At 35.6% G+C, this 14895-nt stretch overlaps 1 protein-coding gene across 1 annotated transcript; it reads right to left on the bottom strand.

The window, feature by feature from the left end:
* Positions 1-5546: 5546 nt before the first annotated feature.
* Positions 5547-6577, bottom strand: LOC100933144 (vomeronasal type-1 receptor 3-like; the record flags this gene model as incomplete). The annotated part of the gene is given in 2 exon segments (XM_023501351.1): positions 5547-6526; positions 6529-6577. Coding segments are annotated over 2 exon segments (1029 nt in total), but the record flags the coding sequence as incomplete, so codon positions are not given.
* Positions 6578-14895: the final 8318 nt, after the last annotated feature.

The following is a 14895-nucleotide window of genomic DNA, read 5'->3' as shown; positions in this document are numbered from 1 at the left end:
AAAAGGATCCATATGTGCAAAAATGTTTATGGCAGCCTTTTTTGTAGTGACAAAAAAAAAAAAAAAAACTGGAAACTAAGTGTATGCCCATAAGTTGGAGAATGGCTGAATAAGTTATGGTATAGGAATGCTATAGAATAATAGTGTTCTATAAGAAACTATCAGCAGGAGGATTTCAGAAAGGCCTGGAGAGACTTACATGAACTGACACTAAGTGACATGAGCAGATCCAAGAGATCATTGTACATGGCAACAAGATTATACAATGATCAATTCTGGTGGATGTGGCTCTTTCCAACAATGACATGATTCAAGTCAGTTGCAATAGTCTTGCTATGAAGAGAGACATCTGCACCCAGAGAGAGGACTGTGGTAGCTGAGTGTGGAACACAATAGAGCATTTTCACTCTTTCTGTTGTTGTTTGTTTGTATTTGTTTAACATGTTTATCATGGATTACCTGCCATTTAGGAGAGGAGGTGGGGAAAGGAGAAGGGAAAATTTGGTACCCAAGGTTTTGCAAGAGTCAATGATGAAAAATTACCCATGTTTCATAAATAAAAAGCTTTAGTGAAAAAAAAAAAACAGATAATAAACATACAATATATGTCTGTTCCCATTATTTAAAGAGATTTTTGGAATACTAGTTTATGCCTTTATCTTTTTAAATATGGTTAATAACAGAACATGTTTTTGCTGTAGAAAATATATAATTTGAAGTTTTTTATATTTCTAAAACTTGAGTCGTTAATTATTGGTGTTGAGTATCTTAAAGCAAAATTATTTGTGCAATGTTGAACTTAAAACCATCTGCTCAGATATCAAGATAAGCTATGAACTTTCTGGCATGAATCTCTTACTGTTATCAATGTAAGATAATAGCTAGTACTCATTAGAATATGTGATCCTTGAGAGCTAAACCCACTTTAATCTTTAATTAATGAAACTTGCCATTCAAGATGAACTTTTGTGGCATTGTAACTGATATGGTTTGGAATTATGAATCCAACCATGATTGTCTGATGGATCATCAACTCAGTAATCCACCAGAGAAATATGCCACAAGTTACCCAGAGGAATGTGATTTTGATATTACAGGTGGAGACAAGACAAGAGTTGAGAGAATAGCCTTGACCTCTGCTTAAGATGGGATGCTTCTGACTCAGTTTCCTCATTTGTTCCTTTAAATAGAAACCCACTTTATTATTTCTGAGTCTAGCTATGAAGTGGAATTGTTGCTACATGATTAGTTGTATGTGCTCTCAGACTGAGGCCTGAAAGACCAGTTTTGATGTTATTATAATAATAACCTTACTTTTATTCTCTTATGGAAAATTTTAATAATTGGAGCAAGTGGTCAATAGAAAGCATGAATAAAATTCAAGTATGTCAGAACTTGTAGTTTTCATCCTGAAAGTATGTGTTTATTATATTCTAAATAAGTAGGTAAATGAATATTTGGCTCAATCATCTATTTATTGCTGGATGCATATGTGTGTATGAATTGTTTCTTAAAGTTTTCAAAGTAATACAAAAATAATTTATAAAACTGTCTTGTTCATGTCACAATAGACATTTATTCTTCCTTTGCTTTTGCCTCATTACAAACAGGTGAGGCTGTCAAACATATTATTAATTATATTATTAATAATTAAATAATAATTAATAATAAGGCATATTTGGGCATTTGCCCATATTGATGTTACTAAACAGATCAAAACAAACAATGCCCCTGCTTATACTAGAAAAGCTTTTAATGAATTCTGTTCTACTAATCATATACAGATTTTCAAAATTTATTTATCAGAATTTTATATGACTCTACTGCTCAAGCTTTTGTAGAACATTGCAATAAAGACATAAAAATCATGCTTGATAAACATAAAGGGGGAATATACACAAGTATGCCCACAAAGAAAACTTTCAAAAACATTATATACCTTATACTTTTTGACAATGGATAAAGATGGGTGTAACCCCGCAAAAAAAACCATAAACAACAACAACAAAAAAAAACACTTTTCAGAAGAAAAAAGGCTGGCAGACCAGGTAATGTGGAAAGATCCATTAACAGGGAAAAAAAATTCCAAAACCAGAAAGGTCCCAATCCATTATTAACGTAGGGAAGAGGATTTACTTATGTCTTTCCAGAATTATACACAGGACCAATGTGGATATCTGAGAAAAATGTCACAGCATATACCATGACTGACCACCCAACTTCAGAAAATGAAATTTCAAGGAAAGTGAAGAAGACTGAATGGGGCAATGTCGAAGAAGGAGATTTCTGCATGGGAACAGTTAAAGGCTCTGTCATATCAAGAAAGTGATTTTGTCATGGCTCAAAGCCATTCCAACAGATCTGAACTCGTGTTCCTTGTAATGGTGGCTATTTTATCCATCCAGATGTGTGGGGAGATTAGAGAAAGATATTGAATATAATTCCCTTTTCTTCCTTGGTAGGACATATATGTGACATGCATGGATAACATGAATGGTGTGTAGCACCAGTACATGCTTTCTTTGTAATTAATTACACTGGTGATTGAGAAAATGTAAAAAAATGCCTCAACCTTATGTGAGGAGATCTGAATATCAATGGAATGTTACTTGTGTAAATTGTATACTCATTCAAGGATCGGGGTAACAGCTAGATAGGTCTTAATTATAGAGCAAGCTTCCTTTCCAATATTCTCCACAAATGTTTTGCATTTTTAGTTTCAATCAGAAAAAGAACATTCATCATACATAAATGCTGAAACAGTAGATAAATCAAAAAGATTTATAGGCTTGTCGATAATCAAAATTACTGCCCTTGCATTTTTAATAGTTTCAGCCACTGTTTCTGCTATAGCATTGCAGTCTCAAATTCAGATAGCTATGTTTGCTGACTGGGCTAGCCAGAAATGTTGCTCTGCCATTGCAGTTGTAAGAAAATATTGATAAAGATTTGAATAACAAATTACTTTTGTTAGAACCATCAGTATTCTTCTTAGGAGATGAGCTAGAAGTATTGAAAACAAGATATCATTGAGATGTGATTTTCAAAATTCATTGATTTGTTACACCTTTATTATACAATACCAATGACACTGGTACATCATGGGAAAAGATACATACACAACTCTTAGAAACTTGACACAATTCTAATTTTACTTTAGATATCAATATTTTACATGTAATCACTTCTGTCCATGCCTGGAATTGATCTACCAGTGACACAGTCTATAATTGATGCTTTTCACAGACCTAATCCTTTTTAAAATGGATTTCTTACACTCTTTCATGTTATACCTATTTATTGTTTTTATTTTGCTTTTGTTTTCCTTGTTTTCTTAGAATAATAACTATCCTATTAAAACCAATCATGATTGACCTGGATGAATTGTGATTACAAAAAAGGGGGAGGAGTATAAGGAGCCAGCTTTGAAAGATCATAGCAAGGAGAGACCACTTGAAAGACTTAAAGGAACTTGGCAAGGTCAGTTTCCCAGCTGATAATTGATACCTGAACTCATTCAGATTATTTACTGACAGTTAACATGACCAAATATACTTTATTTTGAGACAGGATGCTTTCAAAAATGAAAACAAATAACAGGATAGACCTTGACTAATAGAATAAGGAAATGTCACATCCTTGGTTATACTTTGTGGTTTTCTGGCATTTGTGTAAGGTGTAACGAAGAAAAATATGCCTATGGTGAGGTATAAAGGGGAAGCTGTATGCTTCATTCTGCACTCATGCCAATTGCTGGCATCTTATGGTCTTCTTGCTATTAATTTGAGCACCTCTGCATTGGTTTAGAATATAGGCATAGAAGTTCCAAGCTGTCATCAATTTCTGAGATTATAGTCATAATTGTACCCTGCACAATTACAAAAATTAGTATTGTCTTTGTCATCTGCCATTCATATTTATGTGGTTATGCAGAAGATTATCATCCTTGGAAATATCTCAAAATGTTATAAGAATAATGAAGCAATGAGGCAAAAGTTTGTGGGAACAAAATATAAATCTATTAATTAGTTCAAGTTCAAAACTTTGTTGTCTTTTGAAAAGAGTTTCAGTGTCATAAGTTTTCCTATAGGAGAGTTAGTTAGGGAATATCTTACATTATCTCAAATAAAGAATCGTTTTTGCTTAGGTTTATTATTTAATATGGGGCAAACACATTTCTAGAGCCTGTCCTATTAATAATAGGAGAATTAATTCATTAATTCATTAATAATAAGACAATTCTTTGAATGAAATTTGACATTAATTACTCAAATTGTTTGCTCATTCCATCCCAGGGTTTTTTTTTTTTTTTATGCTACTGGAATACAATTTATACTTTTTAAATAAATTCATTTCTATATTAGAGTCATAAGAAGTGTTATTACCTATGTTTTCATAAGTTTAACACCTTTTAAGGGAAAAATTGAATTAGATTAATTGTAGTTCTAAAAGAAAAAAATAGAATTAATTGAAAAACTTAGAGTTCTAAATCATTGGAAGAAAAATTGAGTAAGTAGTTGTAGAAATAAGAGTAAATGACTATATATACAAACTAAACTGTTTCAGAGTTCAGCCACTTCTAGTATTTAAAAATATTTGGCTTTTGATTTTTCAGTTCATAATTAAATTATTACTTCAATATATCACTGTAAAATTTGCTAACTTGCATCACGGAAAGTTAATTATAATTGAGTCAATAAAAATTTAGACGTTCTTAGCTGTATTTTGGTAAACATTAAATCTTGAAGTAAAATGATTTTTTTACAAGGAGATTCTAAAATTCTTCCTTTAACTTGTTTTTAGCAGTTTTCATCACATCCACAGAAGTAGCAAAGGATATTTAAAAACAAGTTCTCTGAAGTTTCAAGTGAATTATGAGTTTCTAGATTAATGATCTTCTTATAGCTCTTATTGATAATATCAGAATCAGACAGATAATAAGAGAATCAGATTTTTTCATAATGTTTCGACTGAGTTTACTTGGTATTGAAATTTAAGAGGCTGTACTAAATTAAAATCTGTTTTATAATAAACTATATAGCAAGAGTCTAAGAATATAAAAACATGTGGAATCAGAGGGGAAAAAAACTCTAGTTATAACATATTGTACCTTTTATGCCAGTCCTAGAGAGATAAGATTCACAAAACTTTCTCTCTTTTCTCCAAATATCATTGCTTAACTGTCTTTGTAACCATAGGTAAAACACAATTTGTCCCTTACTTAATATATAGAAGAAATTGGTAGACATTTTCCAACTTTCCCTCCACTGTCAGTACAAACTGTTTTTCTCAATATCCATTAAATTCTGTGACAAAAATAATTTCAAAAGGAGAAGAATGTTAAATAAACATTTCCAGGAGTAGAGTTCAAAATAGGAGTGAAATAGGGCATGAAATATGGAAGTTCATGATTAAAGGACACCAAAAAAATAAAATGTAGACATGATGATCATGATGATGATTACTGTTATAATTAATGTTCCTTCTAATTTCTAAGCCATATGATTCTTTGATTTTATTCTATACTGATCTACTTTTATGATTTCTTAACTGCATTCACTCTTAAAAGTAGAAATAGAATGTTGGGTAAGGAACCATCTAGGAAAAGGAGAATCTTGGGATCTTTTATTTCCCCAAATGGAGTAAAAAAGATGGAGAATGTGGGAATCTGAACTGATAAGCACAAATGGGCTAATGGCTGAGAAACATGCGGACAAGAAGGCTGATATAGGAATCAACCACTCATAATATTTATCCCCAAAAAAGAGAAAAAATGACAAAATAGCATTGGCTAAGTAGAAGGAGACATAGGTGCTCACCAACACCAAAATAGTGTAGGTGGCTTTAGTCTCAATAGATCTTCTTGACAAATGGCTGGAACTGTGAATATGCTGGACTTGTTGATGGTGTTTTTGCAGGAGTAGCACCAGATAGCCACTTGCTATGGCCATAAATCCCACACAAAGGAAATCAGAAACAGAGAACAAAATTACAAATACAGAGACTTTAAATGATGTTGGAGAAAAGTGTGAACAAAATCCTATATTCCATATCCTCGTGTTATTACTTTGTTCTGTATACTTCTGCATATTTCCAAATGTATAGACATTTATTAGAATGTGTAGGATCCAGCATAAAAGGCAGGAAGGGACAATATAATTTGAGACTTGAGCTTTGAGCTTTGACCAAATGGAAAAGGTGAAGGGACTGATGGTGATAATCTGAAAACCACTCAGAAAGCAAGTGATAGTGAGAGAAACGTTACGGACAATTCGATGGAGGAAATGAATCAGCTTACACTCAACATGATCCAGGAAATCTTTCAGCCCCAAACCAGCCATTGTCTGAGGAACTCCCTTGGAAATAAGCACGATGGAGTTGGCCAAGGCCAAGTGGAAAAAAATGGAGTCTATAGATCGCAGCCTGTTGCCATTAAGCAAAGTGATGGTATAATGGCAAAGGAGAAAGAAATTACCCAGTATACCTGCTCCTGTCTGGATGAAGAAGACAATACCTAGAACTAAATCAAGAAAATAATTTTCCCATTGACTGAAGTAGAACTGTTCTCAGAGACAAAGAGAGATGAAGAAAGCAAAAAAGGAAGGAAAGAAGGATGGAAGGAAGGAAGGAAGGAAGGAAGGAAGGAAGGAAGGAAGGAAGGAAGGAAGGAAGGGATAGAAAGAAAAAAACAGAGGGAGAGGGAAGAAGGGATTTTTTTCTAATATTATTCTAGGAAACAATTTTCTATTGAGAAATTAAAACAAGTCTTGATCAATTTGATTGCATTTTCTAAATTTTCTTTTGGTGGTGAGCAGAATCAGATATTTAAATACTAAAATGTAATAAAGGCAAAGCACCACTATTTACCCATACAAAGAGAAAGTGAGGAAAAGATGGAAATATCAAAGAAAGAGAAGGAGGAGAGAGAAAGACAAGAGAAAGAGAGACAGACAGAAAGACACAGGGACAGAGACAGAGAGATAGAGAAAAAGACAGAAATACACAGAGATAGACAGATCTGGGGGTATAGTTGTCTGTTAATTTCATTGTCTTAGTTGTTTACACTTCTAGGAAGGAAAATTGCTATATAAAAATACACTAATATTTCTATAGAAAACATAGTAAAAACACAGAATTATAATTTGAAAATTCACATTAAACAGATATTACTTGAGTCAATATATCTGATAGTTTTTACTGTCATAAATTTCTAAAGAAGGTGAAAGAATGCCCATCTCTGCCTTCTCTCTATTAGTTTCTGCCTCTCTCTTTTCTGTTTCTGTCTCTATGTCTCTGTGGATGAATCTATCTGTCTCTGTCTCTCAAGTTTCTTTGTCTCTCTGTCTCTCCACTAAGTGGTGTGTCTCTGTATCTCTCTCTCTGTCTACACACACACACACACACACACACACACACACACACACAGCTCAGAATTGGGAATAAAGATACAATCATAGGAAATAATTGAATCATTCATCTAAAGAGTTTTCATTCTTTTCAGCCTTTGCATTTGGAAGATCAGAATAAAAGTAAAAGTGATGAGGGGAGCCCCAAAACTCTCACTCTTTCAGACTTTGGAGGGAAAGCTTGGGAAACTTCCTCAGAGAAGCTCTCCCCTGAGAGACCTGCCCCAGGGAATCAAGATAAAGTGGTTTCATTTCATTATCTGGGTGGGACTAGTTGAGTCTAGAACTTAGCTACTTAGCCCAAGCAGGAGATCAAGATTTCTATCCAACTCTATTGAGTTGGAGATTGATCCAGAGTCACTCAATCAATTCCAAGATTCTCTATTCTGATTCCATCCCAAACTGCTCCCATTCCCCACCAAGAGCTGCCCATAAAAAAAGTTTCCTTCAGTCCAATCCCTTGCAGAGAACCTAACATGCCATGCCAAGGAACCTCTCTCTACTTGGCATAGCTGTTATCCTCTACCTGCTGAAAGACATTCTCTTTTTCAGCGTTAACCTCTCTTTGTCTCTCTCATACTTCCCAAAAGGACTATACCCCTCTTTACCTGTCTATTGGGATTTCTCTGCTAAAGGATTTCTCTGCTAGAAACTTTCTCTCTCTCTCTCTCTGCCAGGACTCCTCTGCTAGATATTTACTTCTCTGTCTGGACCTACCACTAAGGAAGTCAGCCAGCAAAAGCTAACTTCTTAGTTCTAATAATAAGCTTCTTTTGCCAGTGTAACTTTTGGGGTTTGTAAATTTATTTACAAAGGACCCGTGCCAACCAGAAAGGGGTTCCCACAACTCCCTGCCCTGTGCTGAACCTTATCAAAAGAATTCTGTCAAAATTATCAATCCATAATACAAACAGAAGTTGCTGATAGTTTATAATCTAGGTAAGAAGAAATATCCTTGATACCTTTTATGCTCACTAGAAACTCAAGGGAGAAAACCTTTTAATTTTAAATTCTCATGTCCCAGGATAAAATAAATTTACACAAAAACAAAACAAATGATAAACAAACAAAAACAAACAAACAACAAAAAAAGAAATAACTATGAACAGAGAGACAGTTGCTTCAAATAAAAGATCTCTCCAAATGAACAATCCATGTCTTTGGCTGGCCATCTTCATTTACAAAATCCTGTTTAGCTATCTCAATTTATCTAATTCAAAAGGCTCTATGTATTTGTATTGCTAAATGAAATCATTGTTTGCCTCATTTCTTACCTACCCTTAATCACTGAATGGTCCTTATTTCAACAGGGTCTTCAGCAGTGACTGAGCTATGTTTTGCCCTGGGCCCTGTTAGCTCTAGAGGAGAAAGAGAGGCTGGTGACTTTGTAGAACTCTCTCACTTAGGTCAAATTCACTTGAAAGTCACAGCACCACCTCCATGACGTCATGATTCATTTAGAGAATGAAGGGCAAGGAGGAAGAACAAAGTCATGTAATAACAGGAGAAAAAAAAAAGATTAAAAATTTTATAAGTAATTCTAATTAATCTATCCAGGCAGGTTATAAAATGTTTCACCATAAATTTCAATGTACTCCATGTATTCTTTGATTGTTCATGATGTAGAATCTCCTTCAAAAAAGATTACGCTAATCTTTGTCTAATCTATCCTGGATTCAGACTGGAACTGCAGAAGGTGAGTAAGACCTTAGCAAAAGACGCAATGTCTAGATGGGCCTTAGGGAGAACTGTTGGATAAAGAGAGGAGGAATTATTGTTAAAAAAAAAAAAAAAAAAAAAAAAATTGCATGTAAAGCTCTTCCCTGGGGCAAGCAGCAAGTAGCATCGATTATATCTACTTATTGATTTTCATCAGGTTCATTGTTCATCAAATGAACAAAAAATTCAATCCAGGCCTACCACAATAAAGGCCTACTTAGGATAACAAAAAGCCTGGTCTTTTGTTGTCCTAAGTAGGCCTTTATTGTGGTAGGCCTGGATTGAATTTTTTGTTCATTTTCATTCATTAGCAAATCCTAGAGTCTATATGCAATCAGAATTATGATGTCAACCCCAAGGCAATTTCCCTCCTATAAAAGAATATACCTGTACCTCAAGCCCCTGCTAACTTTTTAGGTGATTAGCCTACATTATTGAGTTGAGGATTCATTCATTAGGAACCTATGACTTATGACAGTAAATTCATTAGAACTTATTATACCTAATGGTGTCTTCCCCTTTATTGATGGGGAGTTCTAGTGGAGAATTTAGCCAGTCAATACCTAAAACTCTCCTTTAGAATTTAGGTCCTCTAGTCAATGGCACAATAATATAATCTTTGCCTTTTGATTTAGGGAACATCTAGAGTTACATATTCTTCTTAGAAACCTCATGACATCATCTCCAAATCTCAATTTATTTGGGGGGTCAAAACCCAGCTCTCCAATATTTGATGTATTGTAAAATTGGAGTTTCTGAAAATCCAGTATATATTTGAAACTATCTGATCAGACCTACCAGTACAGATGTATTTGAAAGGAGAAAAAATAATAAGTTCCAAAGAAGAATTCATGTGCAGGCTTTCTCCCAGAAACATGGAAGACATTCTTCCAATTAAAAAAACAAATCATTGTTCTCACCTCATTTAGGAAGATTTCTATAACTTTGTCTTATTCATTTTGAGGACATTTTAGTCTAAAAAATTTGAAATAGAATCATTCAAGCAAAGAGATTTTAAAGGGAAATTAAAACTACTGCAAAGGACAAAAGGGCTTGAATTGAAGTGAGAAAGTCTGGTTGGGATAAGAAAAGTTACCTAGGTGGTCCATCTCTGATGGGCTGGTTGCATTTTCACTCTTATGTGGTCTCAGAGAAATTGCGGTCATCTTATTTCCCAACTGTTGGGGAAATTTTAATCTTGGTTCCAGGAAAAAGTTGGGGCAATCTTATCACCAGCTGGATCTGCCAACTGCAAGTGAAAAAGTTCTGAAAAAGGGAAGAATAAACTTATTTGAAAATACCTTAGGTACCACTCACTGGAAAAGGAATGTCCAATTCAAGCATTAGTTTGTTTTTTTTTTTTCTTTAGGTACAATGTTTCTCCAATATCCAGCTGATGGAATACAACTAGGGGAAATGTGGCAGTAGCCCTTAGGTCACCTGGCCTTGGAGTGCTGTATTTCCACAAACAATGCTGGTTGTCAGATAACAATCTCTTGGTCAGTAATAACAAAATTTCAGAGATAATGAGGTGAACACCAAATCACTTTTCAAGTCTACCTCTAAGCCATAAAATTAGCCTGTCAATGACATGAAGCACCTGATCCCTGTAGCTTTTTCTTTTATATTTATCTTCTTGCTCCTGGTTCTTTGTTAAATTCTTTTGGAACTTAGCCTGGTTCAATTGGCATTCTAATTACAATAAATTTTGCCCCTTGACTTGGAGATGAGTTCAAGTCTGCAAATTCTATTGAAATATCTTGCAAAACTGGTTTATGACTCCTCAACATTTAATGGGATGTATAGGGAAAGTCTGGCCTCCCCTGGCTTCATCCACTCCTTGTAAAGTTAAGTACCCATTCTTTTCTTCCTTAAATCCTATAGTTGAGACACCCCAAGCAAATTGTAGAAGGCTTGTATGGGTGGTCTTGAGTGGAACTCAACACACTCAGCAAATTTTCCTTGACTGGGACACCCAGACTCAGAAATTTTGCAATTGTTGGCAAAGTTCTGAGGGGAACCTTTGTCACCTTTCCACCTTCTCTGGGGTTTCAGAGGAGACGAGTGCTGTAAAATGGCTTTTGGCAAAGACATTTCATGGCTTTAGGCAAAGATGGGTCAGTCCTCTTCCATGTCATTTTTGTCTGTCTGTCTCTGTGCAGAATGCCAGTGTCATGGTTGTTCTGTGAGCTAGATTTTGTTACCTAGAAAGATTTAAAATGCAAGCAGCAAGAAAAAACTTCTATTCTGTAATTAGAAAGCTAGCAAAGATTTCTTTAAAAAGGGGGGAAAAGCCTAACTTTTTTCTGGTCAAACTGGGGGCTACAGATTTAAAGTAAGTAAATTAAAATTATAGAACTGCTAATCTAACATTTTAGCAGATTCTCAAGGTTTTCAGAGCAATGATTAAGGAGTTTGGCAATTAGTCATTTGAAGATTGAAAGAAAAATTCCCAAAACAATAGATATAATTCCAGGAATTTACCCCATTCTGAAAGAAAAGAAAAAACAAACTAGGTAAATAGGAACTTTTTGCTAACCCTTCCTCTACTCCTATTTTGTCTGGATTTTCCTTCTGCACTATTGGGAAAGTACTCCAGACAGCATTAAGGGACCCTCTCCACAACCCCGATCACTCAACATGGTCCACTCCCCAGAGTTTTGAGTGCATCTCAATTGTGGGGATTGCTAACAAGATTGATTTTGCCCATGATCCTCTTTTAACCCTTGTCATTTAAGAAAAGAGGATTCTAAAGAACTGTAGGGAAATTCAAATTCTGCTTCATCTGTAGACACTAGGGAAGCAGCAATAGTCATGGGATCCCACACAACCTTGCCCAAACACTTCCCCAATGCAGCTTGGATGGAGAATGGGGATGGAGTGGGGGTCAGGCCTCATGGTCAGCATCCTCTAAAACCTGAAACTACCATCAAAGTGAGATCCTGGCACCAGTTACCCCAGCCTTCAGCAAGTTCTGTTCAGCAACTGCCGGGGAAGGATCTGGGTGCCCCTGGCAGCACCCAGCATGGCACTGTGAGGTGAGAAAGCCAGTTAGCCTGTGCATTTGGTAAGTCCACCATTTTGTGTTTCAGTCATAGAAATGTATTAACTTCGTAATTCATGGTCAATTATTTTATCTCTGCCCAGTTTTATGATTTCTAAAGAGAAATAATAATGATTCATTCTGTAAAGATCACATGATTACAAAAGTGCTTAGTATAAAACAAATGCTATATGAATGTTAACTGCTTTATTAGATATAATTGCTTCATATTTGATAACTTTATGGAGTTTTAAATGTGACCAACATACAATGCCAAAGTTGAGATAAATAATTTGTGTGTGTATGTAAAGTAAATTAAGAAAATTCAACCCCAGGACTAGGAGCATAGTGCATAGAGGAAAGACAGTCTCTTTCTACTTCTTCCCTTTTTTCTCCTTCTCTGACTGTAGCAGAGAACTACATAGAAGAAGGGGTGAGAGAGAAAAAAAAGAAAATATATTCAGCTGAATGAAATTTGCTAATCATGATAGTAAAAGCAGTTTTAAAGGAACTCTAATCAAAGCTAGAAGAAATAATTAGACAGGTCTGTCCAGCCTGCCCAGTTTGTGCCCAAATAGATCCCTAAAGGGCTTTTAAACTCCTCCACCCCCTGATTCTGAAGCCCATCTAGAGGAGGGGTATATATTTAGGGGAGGATTGGCAGATGGATTTTACACATATGCTACCTTGCAGAGCTTCAAACTGCTTTGGGTTTTTGTTGACCCCTTTACTAATTGGGTAAAAGCCTTCTCTATAAGACTGAGAAGGCTCAGAATTTTTGCCACAGGAGATCATACCTCATTTTGGCTGCTCAGCACTTTACTGAGTGAAGCTCTAAACCTGAGGCACTTTAAGATTAAGCATCATCTCCACTCTGTCATCCATTCTACCCAATGCTTAATGCCTTTGAAACATTATGGAGCTTGCATTGTAGGCCATCTGAGCAGTCCTTTTATTGTGTATAAGGCCACTGTTTTATTGACTGGCCCTACTCCTTTGAGGAGACAAAATCAGGGATTTTGAGAAAAATGTTCTCTGGTGTTTATTCTAGGAAAAGCTGTCTGTTTGTGAGGCATTCATGAGAGTCTCATCACCCTTCCACTCCCCACTCCCCCCCCCCAAGTTTTCCTCTGGATAGGGTTCCTTCTTACTAACTCCATACTAATTCCACTTTTAATTAATCTTTTTTCCTCTCATTTTTGATCACTACACTTTTAATCTACTTGTGAAATTTGTCCTCCAGACTCCAAGCCACAAACGTCCAACTACTTGTCCATTCTGAATATCATCTGATACCTGATTCTGACACTCAGCATTGCCCTGGATGCTGCTGCTGCCACCTACAAGACACATGTCTCCCCTCCTCAGTCTGGACCCTACTGGTCATGATCTCTATGCTCCTTATCAGCCTGAAGCAGCTTCAAAAGATGAGATCTCCATCCCTTTGTCCCAAATGCATTTGGGTCTTAAGGTGGGAATGATGGGATACAGCATCTAGGGGAAATACAGCAATAGCCCTGAGACCAATGGGCCTTGGCAGTCCCTAGTTCCACAAACAGAGATGACTGCCAGACATCAATCTGTTGGTAAGTAATAAAATGTTCTGAGATAATAATGAGATGAAAACCAAACCACTCTTCACGTTCATCTCTAAGACCACTCTACAATTAGCATATCAGTGACATGAAACACCTGAGTTCTCTTTTTCCTATAAAATTTATCTTGGTCCTAGTTCTTTGCTAAATTATTTTGGAACTTAACCTGCTTCAATTGGTGTTACAATTGCAATAAACTTTACTCCTTGACTTGGAAATGGTTTTAAGCAAATTCTTTTGAGTCACTTTGACATACTGGTCTGTGACCCTCTAAATTTTTGGGGTCTCCTCCTGAACCTCAACACAGCCCTTTCTTAAAAGGTTTCATGTCCAAAAAGCAACATTCCATATATATTGCAATCCAGTGGCAACAGCAGTTGTAAAAGACATACAAAAATGGGACTCCCTAATACTTATGCTAGCACAAAGAATAGGGAGGACTTCTGGTGGGATATACACCATTTAAGAAGTCAGAATTCTGTCTCAGCCTTTATATCTGGTGGTGGTTCCTGAAGACTCTCTGAGAGGAAGAAAGGGGACATTAGGAAGAGTCAAGAAGTGGGTGATCAAGACTTCAACACCACACTATTGGCAAGATGGAAATTGTAATTATGAAAGTTTGTCAGCCTTGCATGTATTGATGAATGGATTTTTGTGAAATTGTGATTAGGGAGGAATTTTATTCATTGTTTAAAGGAGCTTTGGTACATAGAGAATTCCCAGTGCACCAGAAGGCCAAGGAATGAACAAATGAGAAGTAACTTCAATTTGCTAGGACCCTAGTCAAAGGCCAGTCCTAATGTCTGATGTCCCTCTCTTTGTGACATGAGAGTGGAAAAAAATCCTGGATTGGAGATAGGGAAAAAATGATCTTTCTTAGCATAGGACAAAGAGTTCATCCACACTCCTCATTTGTAGAGAATTTTATTTTTATTTTTAAACATGAAGCATGCAAAGCTTATTCCATAAGTATACTTTCAGAAAAAGGATTGCTCTAAAGCAAAGCAATTTTTAAAAATCTAAATTATACAAATCGCCAATGAGAAGTTTCTTATACGCTAAAATAATTTTTAAAAGAAAATCACTAGAAATGCAAGATGGCAATATGAGTATATGATAGGTTTGAACCTAA

This window comes from Sarcophilus harrisii, chromosome 3 (genome assembly GCF_902635505.1).
Source record: "Sarcophilus harrisii chromosome 3, mSarHar1.11, whole genome shotgun sequence".
Lineage (NCBI taxonomy): Eukaryota > Metazoa > Chordata > Mammalia > Dasyuromorphia > Dasyuridae > Sarcophilus > Sarcophilus harrisii.
This window is presented reverse-complemented; position numbering and strand designations above follow the sequence as displayed.